Below are 15155 nucleotides of genomic sequence, written 5' to 3' on the forward strand. Positions count from 1 at the left end.
GAATGGGTCCACAGACCCTGGCACCTAGGGACCCAGAGTCTTGCTCGGGGACCTTGCCTGATGCCCAAGGACCCAGGGAAACCGAGCAGACACCTTGGAAAGGAACATCCCACCGACACCCATGCAGTGTCTGTGGCCCACGGGCACCCCGGAAACTGTCACTTGGGGCAGAGCAAAGGGCAGCATAAACATGGATTTCATGTGCCCTCCACATGGCATCAAGAAGGCAGGGGAGGGTGGGCAGCCCCATCAGGGGTCTGCTTCTCTGTCTCCTCCCACAGTCCATCAACTCTCCTCCCAGGGAAACCCCGGAAGTGGCAAAGACTCAGCCCTGCTCCCGGCCCCCAAAAGGCAGGGCCAGGTACTAAATGCTCCAGTGATAATCCCTACCATACAGCATTTCAGTTCCTCAAGCCCCTTCCCACACACGAGCTCATCTCCTCCTCTCCGGAAGGGCAGGCAGAGCCCCTGACTGTTATTAGCGAGGCCCCATTCTCCAGGTGGGAGCGTGGTGGGCCAGAGAGGCAAGGCGTGCCGAAGCTCCCAGCCCGCAAGGGCCCAAGCTGGGGACCAACCCCTCCACCCCGCCCAGAGCAGGCGAATTCCAGGGCTCGCACCAACAGCCCAGCCATCCTGTGGCCCACAGATGCCAAAGCCTCTGCTCTCTCTCGGGTGAGGCCCGGTGCCCTCAGCAGCCCCTGTAAGGAGTGCTGGGCCTTCCAGCAGAGCTCCAGTCTTAATTTTAGCTTGGAGGCCTGCCACAGAGGCTTTAGCGAGAGGGAGGCTGAAGTTATGTGGGACAGCTGTCAGCTGGCATGCTGGGTGGGGCCTGGTTAGCCTGCCGGGACACAAGTCTGGGGACACTGAACTGTGTCCCTGCCCCAAGTCTTTTCAGCCACACTGGCCACACGGCTCGGATCTCCCCCTGCAGTCCCCCAGCTCCAAGATGATGGCCGAAGAGCACACAGACCTGGAGGCCCAGATTGTCAAGGACATCCACTGCAAGGAGATCGACCTGGTGAACCGAGACCCTAAGAACATTAACGAGGACATCGTGAAGGTAGGCTCGGCGGGCCTGCCTGGGCACCGCTGCCTGGAAGGTGTCGGGTCTGTAGAGTGTCTGGGCACAGGACAGGGGAGGGCTCTGCTCCATGCACAACCACGACCGGCTTCCACGATGAGAGGCCCTGTTCCTCGGTCTTCTCCAAGTCCTCCCTCAAAAGCCAGCATGTACACCCCCAAAGAAAGTTTAGCGTAAACAAGAACAAAATCTCAGCCGCACATACATGACGCAGGTGTTGCCTGGGGCGGGGAGGCAAGTCAGAGGCAAGTGCCTCCCTACTACTCCGAAGCTCTTCCCTTTAGCTTCTGGCCCTCGTCCCAGGATGAAGACAAACGGGTGGCCAATTTGGGCTCTTTTCTGCGCCAGGGGTTATTTCTGCGGTCTCCGCAATGGGTGCGGGGTTAATCCCAGAGGGTGGCTTCCAGTTGGCATTAATTCCCCCAGAGCACTGCCCTGTGTCTACCGCCCATGGTGTGGGGGGCCATGCCCGGCATTCATGCCAGCTCCCCGCCTGACCCCAGGTCCTGCAGCCAGACCAGGGCAGAGGCCTCTGGGAGGGCTCCTGAAAGGAAGCTCTCAGCAGACAGTTACCTAGCTTTTAGGGCGTCTCCCCCATCACCACTGCCTGAGTCAGCCTCTTTCCGCATCTGGATGCCACTAGCAGCCTGGCTGCCTCCAGGCCTACACCCCTCACTCCAGCCTCCTCCCAGCAGCTGGTAGCCACAGGGATCTTTCAGCAGAATATCTGGAAGCAGGGTGCCCCACCCCCAGCATGGGAGTCTCTGGAAGGGCTGTTAAGAGGGCAGGTGCCTGGGACCCCTTGGGTCCTATAAATGCATCAGAAGCACAGATCAGCCCTGACCAGTAGAAATACAATGCGACCCAATATACAATCACCCAAAGTCATTTCACATTTTCTAGCAGCCACAATTTCAAAAAAGAAAAACAAACAGGTAAAATTAATTTTCGTAATATTTTTGATTTAACCCAATATTTCCAAAATAGTATCATTTCAGCCTGTAACTGATCTAAAACAATTATCAGTGCACGAGTAGAGTTTGTTTCCATCTCTGAGATCCAGCACGCAGCTCACATGTAGGCTGTCCATCCCTCCAGCCTCCACGTGGATCAGAAATCCTTGTCCGGTCCTAAGATCTCATAAATGTAAAGTTGAAATCGAGTCACAGGCCCAAATTGTTCCCAGTATTTTAAAACATTTTCCCATCTCAGAATGAAGTATTGCTTTTTACATTTGAATTAAAATTAAACAAGATTGAGAATTCTTCTGTTGCCCTACTCATAGGTCAAGTGCTCAAAGCTCGTGGCCACTGGATTAGATAGTGTGGTTCTGCACTTGCTCAGAAGCACAGCCCTTGTATCCCACAGCTCGGTGGGATACCTCCCATGTCCCATAAACTCTAACTCCTCGCCATGGCTTTCAAGCCCCAACCTTCTTCTTCCACCTTCCAGCTCCAACGCCAGTAGCCAGCCACACCTATCCAAACATACTCCTGTGTCTATACCAGGAGCCCTCGACCCCTCTCCCTCTCCTCCCTGCGGTAAATGACCTGCTTGGATTTCAAGACCCAACTCAAAGGTCACCTCCTCCAGGAAGCCTTCCTCAGCTCCTCCAGGCAGTCAGCCACACCCTCCTCCATGTCCCAACTTCCCTCAGGGCATTTCCCCATCACAGCTCATACTATGTTATTATTGTATTTATCTGTATCATTAGTGGGGCAATAGGGTACTTATGGCCCAGTGTGAGAAGTGCCACAAGGAGGAAATGACTAAATGTAAAATAGCATTCATCAGTGGTTTGTGCAGCATGGTCTGGAGGAAAGAGTCCTGAACTTGGCTTTAAAAGGCCTGGTTTCAAAAATAAAATAAAATAAAATAAAATAAAATAAAATAAAAGGCCTGGTTTCAAATTACTCTCTTCTGCATCAAAGTGATGACCCTGGGCAAGCCACCCAGTTTTTCAGGACCTGAGTTTCCCTCTGTACAAGGAGCATTCCCTCATTTACCTCTACCAGATACAGGACTCTCAGAGCAGCGCTGTGAAAACAAAAGTATAATGTGAGAAATAAAAAATAAGGAATTGGAAAGTGCCTAATGCAGTCGCTGGCTCGCAGCAAGGGTGTGGCCCGTGTGAGCGGAGCTGGAGCTCAGAGGAGTGTGCAGGACAGGGCCACGCAGCCACGGGCCAGCTCTTACAGCCAGGTGCCCCTCGGGAGATCCCGGCCGGCTGCTAGGGGTGGAGAAGAGGACCCCAAGGGAGAAAGTGGCTTCTAAAGAGACCCACAACAGGTAACCAGTGTAGAGAGGCTCTTGGGCCCCACCAAGCCCAGAGGGAGCCGGCCCCAGGCCAAGGGAGGCCCTCTAATCCGAGGGAGGGCTGGGAGCTGCCCCACAGGTGCAGTGGCTTAGGCAGCCTCCCAGGGGTCTGAGAGCGGTCTCTCCTGAACCCCAGAAACATCCCTCAATGGCTAAGCAAAACCCTTGCAGATAATCTTGTCGAGAAGAGATGATTGTTTGGTGTATTTACTGGATGTTCCCTGGTTTGGTGGGGGGGGTTATTTGACTTTCTTTTGTTTTTAGTAACTAAGAAATGAAAAAGTTTTGAAATTCAGAACGAGGATCATAGATCGGAGTCGGATAAACAGCACAAACAGGTTGAAGTAGACTTGGGGTTTGTGTATGGTTTTATGAAAGGATATAGAAAAGAAGAAAGAGACAGGAGAGCTGGTTGGGCAGGCGGCTTGTGAACGGGAGCCTGGGCTACCTCGGCTTTGTTAGTCAGCTGAGGCAAAGACAAGACGGAGGGAGGCAGCAGGAAAAGGAAGCGAGGGGTGAGAGAGACAGAAAGAGGAACAAGGCAGAGGCCAAGAAGAAGGCTCAGGAGGTGTTATGCCCGAGTTTTCATGTCCGAGAGACCACCAAGGAGCCAAGCACCGATGCAATCGCACGAGGGTTTATTTGACAAGCTTAAGCTTGGGCCCAAATATACCCGACACAGCGGAATAGGGACTTGGACCCCCAACCAGATTACAGTTAGAGTTTTTAAAGGCAGAGTAGGGGTGGACTCGGTGGTGGGTGAGTACGAAGGGGATTAGGGATGGTGTAAGTCTCTAAGGAATTTTGGAAGCAAGGTCTCCAGGACCTTGAGGGGCTAGCTATTGTTGGGAGAAAGGTTATTTATTACCAATAATAAAAATCTTCTCGTGAGACCCTTTAGATGTATATCAGTGGGCCATATACTTGGGAATGATTCTCGACACTATCTTGGAGGTTTAGAGATAAAGCTTCCTAAAGGAATTGTTGTTGTTGTTGTTGTTGTTGTTGTTTTTAAGATTTTATTTATTTATTTTTAAGATTTTATTTATTTATTTGACAGAGAGAGAGAGAGAGAGATCACAAGTAGGCAGAGAGGCAGGCAGAGAGAGAGGAGGAAGCAGGCTTCCTGCTGAGCAGAGAGCCCGATGTGGGGCTCGATTCCAGGACCATGGAATCATGACCTGAGCCGAAGGCAGAGGCTTTAACCCACTGAGCCATGCAGGCACCCCTGGAATTGTTAAAGTAGACTTACAGGATTCTGGTGGGACCTGTCGGGGTAGGACGTCGGTCAGGCTAGGATTGTCCTTAGCAAAATCTCAAGGTGAGGGCAGTTAAGTCCCCAGGGGAGAGCCACTCTATCTGTTTCAAGGGCTTGTCAGTAGGTGAGGAATTTTAATGATTTTCTTCTGCCTCTGTTTCCCACATCGGCCTGTTAGGGTACGGAGTCGACCACCCCTCAATTAGACAGAGAACACTCTCGATAATGCAAGTCACACAGCGAGGTTTATTTCCAGCTAGCTGGGGTCCCCGCGCAGCGGGTTTCAACAAGGACCCCGAGTACTCAAAGCCAAGGGTTTATATAGCATTTTCAAGGCACTTTTCCATAGCTACATACATATCTTGCACCCCACTTTGACAGTTTAACTTTGTTTAACCTTTTGCCACCCCGGCGTCACCCTGGCGCCATCTTGGCGGTTAAGTGAGATTTAGGTTTAGAAGAAATTTAACTTTGCCTCAGCCTCCCTCAGTTTTATGGTGGGGAGGGCGATCTTAGTCCTTGAGGAACTGAGCCATTTGTCTCTGGAAATTGGGCCATTGAAGAGATAGCCCTTTTTGTTGTAAATCACCAGGACATTTGCAAACCAAGGGAGATTCCTGTCTTGCAGGATTGTGATCTCTGCAAGTTAACTATTTGTTTTTCTTTAACATTTGGTTCCTGTGGCGCCACCGCCTAACCGCCCTGGTGGTATATGATTAAGTTGTTTTTTCAGGTTTTAGCTACTTTCTCTTGTCTCAAGTCACGTATGCCCTGTGGGCTGGTTAGGGACGCTCAGTAAAATGGCTTCTCAGCCTTCAGGATGGCCATTCTTATGCTAACCCACTCTTACAGTGCAAGGTGCCCGCTTTTGCTTTGCCAAGATGGCTGTACTTATATCAGGGCTAGATTCGAGGTGGGTACAGCCTTTTTTTTCTTGGTCTCCACATCTGGAGCTGGTTTCCGGGACTTGTTTTTAAGTCCCTTGGGGGAAGGGGAGCAGGGACAGTTTAAGGGTTCAACAACAAAGTTATTGTTTAACTTCAATGGAAGCCTCTGGCTAAAATAGAAATATAAAATACATCCTTACAAGCCAAACTTGAGGTGGGATGGCCTTAATTTTCTCGGCCTCCACAGAGGGACCTGTTAGGGTGGTTTCACCAGCGCTAGCCCTGTGGGCTAGAATGCAAGACACAGGAAGAGGCCGGAATAAGACCGAGCTACAGAGACCCAGGTTCCGGTCCCAGCCCTGACACAGGCTCACTGTGTGACTCCAGGAAAATCCCTTTCCCTCTCTGACCTGAGTCCTGGCAGCAACAGAGGCTGGGTGGCAAAGAGGGAGACCCATTCCCTCTGCCAGCCACTGCTGAGCTTTCACACAGAAAAGCCAAGGACACAGAGCAGGAGAGAGACCCATGTTGTCTGTGGATTTGACGCCCAGAAGACCAGAGGTGCTCCCTTTTGACTTTCTAGCCAAAACTTCCCTAAACTTCCCCAAAGAAGGCATGGTATGGCCCTTGAACCAGGGCTGGAAAATGAGTGCCAAAGGCAGAGCAAGAGCCCTGTGCAGCCCACCAGATTTGAACTGCAGTCCCCAAGGTTCTGGGCTGGGTCTCGGGAAAAAGGGAGGATCCTGGGGATTAGAACTGAGCATAGCCCGTTCCCCCTGCTCCCGACCATCACCACTACTCCCAGAGTACGGATTCCACGAATCATTTCTGAGTGCCTACTATGTGCCAGGTTCTGTGCTGTCTCAGAGGAGATGATGATGAGCACAACAGGCCCACTGCACACAAGGCCCTGTGCCGGGCTCTCAGGGATGCGAAGCTGCAGCAGCAGTCCCCAGGGCTCTCCAGCCTTTCCTTCAGACCCACCTGGGAAATGTCCCAGCCCTCTTCCCTGGCATTCCTGCAGGACCACAGCCTCAGCTCAAAGGCCTCTCTGAGTTCTGAGAGGGCTCAGGACTGTCTCCCTAACCCACACCTAGGCACCCAGATCCTAGAGCAGGAATGTACGAGCCCAAAGTGTCACACAGGTCCCTCACCTTCAGGCTCCAGCCTCCCTCCTTGTAGCCACTCAAAGTCAAACAGAGCAGGAGCCCAGACATGACTCCCACCCATCCTAGAGGTTTCCATCCCACCTCCAACCTACATTTGCCACTAAACACCCTCCTCCCTTAGAAAAACACACAAACCACACCCTTTGCCTATCAGCTCAGACTAAGAAACAGCCAAAGGACCCAGCAGTCACCAGTTCAGCAGACTCTGCCCCCTATTTGGATCCACCTGGATACCCCATTGCGGAAAGATGAAACTGACCTGTACTTCCTCTGGAGGGGGGAATCCAACCCAACAGAGAGGATGAGACTCAGATAATGAGAATATCTGGGGAAAGGTGCTAAACACCATAAATGACAACCTGGTGCAGTGTCCTGGGGTTTAAGGGAGGAAGACCTCACACTAGTCTCGGAAAAACAGGAACCAGATCCATGGGGAGACAGGAGCCCAGGTGCATAAAAAAAATGGGGAGAAAATTAAAATGTGAATAAGAATTTTGAAGAAGAGGGAACGAAATAAACAAAAGCCATAATATTGAGAAGGACGTTGAGTGGCATTGACAGACTTGAGAGACAGGTACTGCCACCACCACCACCTGCACCTACCTATGTCCATGGCAGACATTACCAGTGGAGCCCAGAACTCTTTCAAGCCATGAACCATGGGCGAGGCAGAGTTGGCTCACAGAGGAAACCTCTTTGCTACTCTGCCTGCCAAAGAATGATAAGACTAAGGGCATCCAAAAGAGAATTTGTGGGAGAAAGAAGAAGGGGCAGGCTGAGACTGGGTTATGGAAGGTCATCCAACCTGCCATTCATGCCATGTTGGTGGTTTCTTCCTTTTGGACATGTCTGGTCCCCTGTCAGGTACTCTTGGAAGGGCTACACTGAACTAACTCACACTGAGGTACTTAGAATGTGTTATGGGGACTCCTAGTTCCTAAGTCATCTAGCTTTTCTTTTTTTTTTTTTTAAGATTTCAATTTATTTATTTGACACACAGAGAGAGAGAGAGAGAGAGATCACAACTAGGCAGAGAGGCAGGCAGAGAGAGAAGGGGAAGCAGGCTCCCCGCTGAGCAGAGAGCATTGCTTTGGTTCCCCCCAGATCATATAGGATTCTATTATTGTGATTACAAATCACAAAACAAGAAGCGAAGCTTTGTCATTTTTCAGCTGTTTCAGAGCTATCACATCATGTTAGCTTCCTACTACATCGACCAGCATTTCTCAAATTATCTGGGTGAAGAGCCAGTTTTATTATTGTAATTTCAATTTGTTGAACACAGAGACTTTGGTAAAATTCAAATAGAGATGAATTACTAGGGAAACGAAATGAAGAATAAACATCTACAACGTAAACCCCAATTTTTATTATTAAGAGAGTTACCAGACATACGACTGGCTCAAATTTCTGTGACAATTTCTAAATGCTTACTCGCAACTGCTGTCCATACCTTGTTGGGAAGAGGGGCACCCGCTCTGAACCAACCTGTAAGTAGCAAGGTACTAAGCGAGAAAACTAAGACCAGTAAACCTAAGCCTCCCCCTTGGGTGTTCTGACTTCAAATCGAACTCTGAGTCACTGGATATCTTGGCCCAATTCTCTTGGGGTAGTTTAAAAACAAACAAACAAACAAAAAACCCCAGAGACCCAGAGAGGAAAAGCGCCGTGACCCAAATCACACAGCAACTCAGTGGTCAAGAGCAGACTGGCCCCCAGATGTCTATCCCCCTGCCTAGAGCTGCTTTCCACCCACAGATACTCTATCTGAATTGTCCAGGGCCCAGGATGCCCAAGGACTGAGTCATACTGGAATCATGGGAGGTATTTTTGACAGGGGGTGACTGCTGGCCTTCCCCGAATCCTCCAGCAAAAGCCTGCCCCTGTTGTCCTGCACCCTTCCCCACCCTCTTGGAGCCTGTGGGGGCTGTGCTGGCTCGTTCCAAGTAATCAGCTGGCTCTCTCACTGTTCCAAAAATAAATATGCCAGAGAAGGGGACACCAACTCAATGGGCAGCCACGTTCACCCTTCCCATCCTCTACCCTTCCTCCAATTGCACACCAAGCCCTGAGGCTCTGCTGATAGGTCCAGCACCCCCACCACCACTGTCCCAGAAAAAGCCTTCTCTCCTCCACTTTAGAGACGAATTCGGAAATGAAGTCACTCTGTGCTTCTAATACACTGGCGTGACTGGCTAAGATCTCCCTGAGCCGGGTCTTATAAATACCTCCCCAAAGCTGTCCCAATGCTCACCTTGAGTGAGGGAAACAGCTGGGCCCGCCCACACAGCTCACCCCCCAGAGAGCACATTTTCTGATTCCCAGAAAATGAGCAGTCGCCCCCATGCACAGTGCCCAAAGGCAATTACAGGGAATAATTCAAACGTCAGCACCGATGTCTTCTGCAAAGAAATAATCATTAAAAGACACAACAGAGAGGTCTCAGGGAGTGAGATGATTACCATAAACAGAAAATGAGGGAAAAGAGGACTGCACCCATCTTATCAGCGCAGGCAGAGGCATGCGTGCACTCGCACACAATCACAACCAGGGAAGTCACAGAACTACTGTATTTAGGATCTGGGGTGTCAAAAGATTTTCTGAGATATATTTTTGTAGGAACTTGAGAACAAGTGAACACATACTCACTGTCACTAAGCACCTAGCACGTGCCAGGTACATTGTCTATGGCCAAGCACAGAGTGGGTGCTGAATAAATCCGTGTTTGAGGGAGGGATGGATGGACGCGTGGATGTCTGTGGATGGAGGGATGGATGCGTGGATATCTACGGATGGAGGGATGGACACGTGGATCATGCATGGAAGGATGGATAGGTGGATGGATGGATGGATGGATGGATGGATGGATGAGAGATGGATGGGTGGGTGAATAGATGGTCAGGGGGATGAACGGATGATTAATTATTTCTATTCCTCATAACAAGGTAGTAAGAAATAGCAAGCCCATTTTACAGATGAGCAGGTGAAGCGCAGAGCTGTAAGACACCTGCCAAAGTCACTCATCAGAGCAGCGCATGCACTGGTGTGGCAAGCCACTTTTGGGGCTCTACTGTCCTCTTGAAGAGAATACTCTGTAACAACCCACAACAGCAGCTAACGGTGATGAGTCCGGTATTCTGTGCCGGGCAGTGTTCTGAGTATTTCGATGTCTTACTTTATTGAATTCTCCTTCAGACTTTTTGAGATGAATCCTGGAAGCTGAGGCACAGAAAAGCTCACCCCGCTTGCTGACGGTTACGGAGCAAGTGCGCAGCCGAGCTGGACTCCAGCCTCCGCAGTGGGACTTCAGACAGGGCTCTTTTCCACCCGGCCGCCTCTCAGAGGCCAGACACAAATAATCACATGTGTTGAAAGGCAGAATACATGGGACTAAGTGAACAAAGCGGGCTGGGCTACTAAGGAGCAGGGTGGGTGGCTGGAAAGAAGGGGCCAGGAGCCCTGCCTTGGAGCATGTCTCTCTGGCCGACAAGGACCAGACCTCAGACGCCGCATAGCCAGCAACCACCTCGGCGTCTGATGCTGGCCGGGCGGTATGGACAGCTTAGATTAGAATCAGGAGGCCTAGATTCTCTCCCACCTCCGGGTGGTCTGCCTCCTGTGAGGTGAGGAGGCAGGGCTGGGTCACCTGTGAGTAGGGGAGGCACCATCCTAAGGAACAGCCCCAAGAAGGGCAGGGAGGCTACACGCACTGAGTGGGAGGACAAAGGAAGGAGGAAGTGCCTGCTGGGACAAAAACAGGGAGGCATATCTCTGCCCTAATATCTCCTTCTGCTGGCAAAGCTCCTGGGGCTCCGCCATGCTCCAGAAGCGAGCCTGGGTGCTCAGAGGCATCAGGCTGGGGCACGGCCATGATGGAGGAGGGACAGACTGCAGAGGTCAGAACTCCTCAGTGGACAGGACCCAGGCCCTAGGGACCTAACTGAACCTCAATAACCATTATGGGTGGACCCAAATCGGGGCTGGAACGATTGTCCCCAGGCCTCTCCTCACCAGCTTCTTGGATTTGAAAGCTCCCCTGAGAAACAACAACTGAACTTTTGCCCCATAAAAACCAAATAGAGAAGATACCAGCCCTTTCCAAGCACTGTCCAAAGCTACGAAATTCTCCTCAGCCATCTTGGGCCTTCTTTTCCAAATATCCAGCACACCAGTTTTCCATCTCTGCCTCCAAACCTCACAGTCCACCAAATTCCCAGCCTGCCACCACCTCCCAGAAGCCCTCCAGGAATAAGTACCATCTTTCTGAGATGAGGACCGTATTTATATTCTTCCCTCCAGCCCTGTCCTTCCATCCAGCCCCCCCTTTAAGAGGTTAAATGACCCCTGCTGAACCCCAGCAGAGACAGCTGGAGGCTGAGATTTATAGGGGGTCCTGGAAGGTCCCACTGACTCCCTGAGCCAGCTTTTCACATCACCTGCAGCCTGAAATCCCAGTCTGTCTGTCAACTTTGCTCTCCATGAACATAGCAGCCCCTGGGGGAGAATTCATCCTCTGCTGTCTCCAGGGGGATCTGGGGACCTGAGGCATGGCACAGGAGCTCAGAATATACTCATGTGCCAAAAACAGGACTTGTCATTGGATGTACAACAGGATTATGTCCACTCCCTCCCCACAAAAAAGTCACCCTGGAAAGAAAAGTACCAAAGCAATGACATTGTTAGTACTAGAGAAATACAAGGTGGAGATGCTTTCGTTTTCTTTTTACTGTTTACCGAATTTTCTGCAATGTGGCTCTGTCATTTTATAATGAAAAGTAATTTGAATAGTGATTCTGGGCCCAGATGAGAGGATCCCCTGGAAGACTGATGTTTGAGCTCTGGCCTACCCAGAGCCTCACAGGCGACCCCTCCACCCTGGGTCTGATGAGTCTGAGCCTTCCTTCAACCAGCTTCTATTCAAATGGCCCAGGAGCATGGAATATGGTCATGTCCCCATTTCACAGACAGGACAGCTAAGGCTTAGGGATGCTAATGGACATTGCATATAAGAAAGCAGCTATGATGGTGTTTAACACATAACAGCGACTCAAGAAAGATGAGTTAAATGACTCTGCTGAAAGTAATCTTTTTTTTTTTCAAGTTTACTTATTATTTTTTCCCACCTCCCCTATGGGGCCTCAGCCACTATTTTAGTGGAATGTGTGAACCGGATTCTCTGAGCACCGGTGCTCCTTCCAGCTGCAAGGCAGGCTGGGGTGGGCAGCAGGGAGAGGACCGTCTGAGGTTGCCGCGGGACTAGGGTGAGGTGCCGCGGGCCTGCTCGGCCTGACTCGGCACCAGACACCTGTATGAGCCAGGATGGCACGACCCTCACTTCACCACATGCCAGACCCTGATATAGCCCTCCGACCCGTGCATCCCTCTCTAACCCATCACCATCACCCCAAACCATCCCGCAGCAGGTCCCATCTGGAATATTGCCATGGGTCCCCACTGGGCCCCTCCCTGTGTCCTCTCTCCCAACCCACACAGGCTCAGCCAGCTGCTCAAAATTCAGATCAGAGAGCAGAGAAGAGACGGGCGGTTGTGGGAGGTAGGGGTGGGTGGTGAGCAAAGGGGGCTCAAAAGGAACAACCTCCAGGGGGCGCCTGGGTGGCTCAGTGGGTTAAAGTCTCTGCCTTCGGTTCAGGTCATGATCTCAGGGTCCTGGAATCAAGCCCCGCATCGGGCTCTCTGCTCAGCGGGAGGCCTGCTTCCTCCTCTCTCTGCCTGCCTCTCTGCCTACTTGTGATCTCTCTCTGTCAAATAAATAAATAAAATCTTAAAAAAAAAAAAAAAAAGAAAAAGGAAAGGAACGACCTCCATTCATAAGATAAATAATTCATGAGGACCTAAGTTCCGGCACGGTGACTGCAGTTCACAGACCGGGCAGCAGCTATGAAAGGTGCTAAGAGAGAAGATCCTGAAAGTTCTCATCACACACACAAATGTGTATCGATCTGTGGGGACAGACGTTAACTACACTTAGTGTGGTGATCATTTCCCAAATATACACATACTAAATCATTATGTTGAAACTAATATAATGTTATATGTCCATTATACCTCAATTAAAAAAAAAAAAAAACAACCTCCGATCAAGTCAAGCCAGTCCCTGCGCAAAAGCCTTCGGAGACTGCTCATCACAGTGACTATCTGGCCGGGCCCCTCCCGCCTCACTCTGGCCGCGCTGGGCTTGTACTTGGCCTTCTGGAAGCAACTGCATCATCCCCGAGGGCACACACTGTCCATCCCAGGAGTCTTAGCTGTACCCAATATGCTTCTCCAGTCCTCGCCCTGTCTTCTACCTGGCCACTTTCAGGGACCAGCCTAGCTAGATAGCTCCTCCTTACCCCTAGGATGACGAGGACCATCCAACTCTCCAGGATCACAAAATCACAGAAATTTAGAACCAGGCCTCTAAGCCTGCCTCTAACTTGCTTGTGGCTTTAAGCAAGTCACGCAATCCCCCAGGGCCTGTTAGCCCCCCATAAGTTGAGGGGGGCACTTCTGTGCCTCACTGCTCCTGGGCGTCACCAGCATCACCTGGGAGCTTGTCAGAAATGCAGTGTCAGGTGTCCCCCCAGCTGTGCTGGTTCAGCATCCCCAGGGGTGGGACCCTGCCAGCAGGTGCAACCAGCCTTCCAGAGCATTCTGATGCTGGCACACAGAAGGGTAGGAAGTGGGTGGAGGCTGTGACTAAAAGATTGCCCTTCCCGCCCCCGCAGGTGGATTTTGAAGACGTGATTGCAGAACCCGTGGGCACCTACAGCTTTGACGGCGTGTGGAAGGTGAGCTACACCACCTTCACGGTCTCCAAGTACTGGTGCTACCGCCTGCTGTCCACGCTGCTGGGGGTCCCACTGGCCCTGCTCTGGGGCTTCCTGTTCGCCTGCATCTCCTTCTGCCACATCTGGGCAGTGGTGCCGTGCATTAAGAGTTACCTGATCGAGATCCAGTGCATCAGTCACATCTACTCCCTCTGCATCCGTACCTTCTGCAACCCTCTCTTTGCTGCCCTGGGCCAGATCTGCAGCAACATCAAGGTCATGCTGCGGAAGGAAGTGTAAAGCCAGGTGGGGGTGGTGGGGGTGACAGGGCAGGGGGAGTCAGTCCAGGCTGGCCCCCTGGTTCTGCTCCATGGGCCTGCCGGTGAGCACTTTCTCTTTAGGGACTGCTATTTCCCCCCAAGATGGAAAGAAAAGACAGCCCAGCCACGCAAGCAGTCTGCCCCTGACCCCACCTCGATGTCCCCGTGACCAGGCAGGAGGAAAGAGAATTTGCTAAGAGGCAGCTACCGCAAATTTTTGCATTCACCTGTACTGTAACAGCACAAACCAGCACTCAGTTCCTACCCGCAGTCAACCTGTCCATGCATGCTGCCCGGGAAAGCTACCAGTGACTCTTGGCATTAGGAGGGTGGCTCCAATAAAGGGGTTTGGCTGCATTTGGAGAACGCTGTTTTGTGTGCGTCAATAAGGTCCGTGCATGTCCCCATGAGCTCCAAAAATACAGTTTGCTGCCCTGAGAAACAAGCGGGGCAAGTTGTTTGGCCCTTCTCTTGGCCAAATTCAAGAACTAGAACGGAGTCTGGTTCCTCTTGGGCTTCTTATTTGCTGGGTATCTGCTCCCCCATGCTCCTTAAGAGATTACTTCCCACTGAGTTCTTTTGCTCTGGGCCAGCCAGTGGTCACCAACAGAAGAAAATGGCCCTTGGGCTGGAACCGCCAATGGCAGAGCCTGGGTTCAAAACTCTCTGAACCTCCCCTTTGGCTCAGCAGACCCCAAGCCCCTGGCACTCCTGCTTGGCACATGCACCCCTTAAACATTCAGAAATGTGATGGGGGCATAAGGTCCAATATGTACATTTGTGGGCTCACTATAGATGTAAAGAACAATAGCAAAGGCATGCCCTGCCCTCTCCTCACCTAACCCCAGTGGGGGAGAAAAACAGTAATCTTACATTCTTTAGAGATACTGTTCCTAAGAGGGTTATTCAGAACTTAGTCCTTAGAATAAAGGGTAGGGGTGGCTGTTGTGATTAAATTTGTTTGGAAAATGCTCTGCATTTCACTCAGAGATTTTTCAATAGACATCAGGACATCAAAGGCTCTGACAAGTCCTGCAGTAAAGAAAACTGTTTAGGACATTGTCTCCCAATCCCACTTGACCTTTTTTTACGCCCATGTAACACCCATATAAGTCTCATAAAATGATGGTTCCACAACAGGTTTTCAGAGGCATCGCCTCACTGGTGCCTGGCCATGAGCCCAAGGGACTTGGGGGACAGTGTGGTAGAGCAGATTGGGAGACAGGGCACAGGCAGCCTCGGTTCCAGTCTTGTCTCTCCTCCTAGTTGCCTTCTCTGTTTCAATTTTACCATCCACAAAATGATCCCTAATGTCCATCTCAGCCCTAAAATGTTACCCGTTTTCGCTTTTTCT

General features: G+C 51.1%; 1 protein-coding gene across 1 annotated transcript; it reads left to right on the forward strand.

Moving 5' to 3' along the window:
* The first annotated feature begins 792 nt into the window (after positions 1-792).
* On the forward strand, positions 793-14158 carry CAV3 (caveolin 3). Its single transcript, XM_032841503.1, has 2 exons — positions 793-1060; positions 13440-14158. The coding sequence occupies exons 1-2, from the start codon at positions 947-949 to the stop codon at positions 13779-13781; spliced, it is 456 nt and encodes a 151-aa protein (XP_032697394.1). The 5' UTR covers positions 793-946; the 3' UTR covers positions 13782-14158.
* Positions 14159-15155: the final 997 nt, after the last annotated feature.

This window comes from Lontra canadensis, unplaced genomic scaffold (genome assembly GCF_010015895.1).
Source record: "Lontra canadensis isolate GAN:19392208 unplaced genomic scaffold, GSC_riverotter_1.0 scaffold124, whole genome shotgun sequence".
Classification (NCBI taxonomy): Eukaryota; Metazoa; Chordata; class Mammalia; order Carnivora; family Mustelidae; genus Lontra; species Lontra canadensis.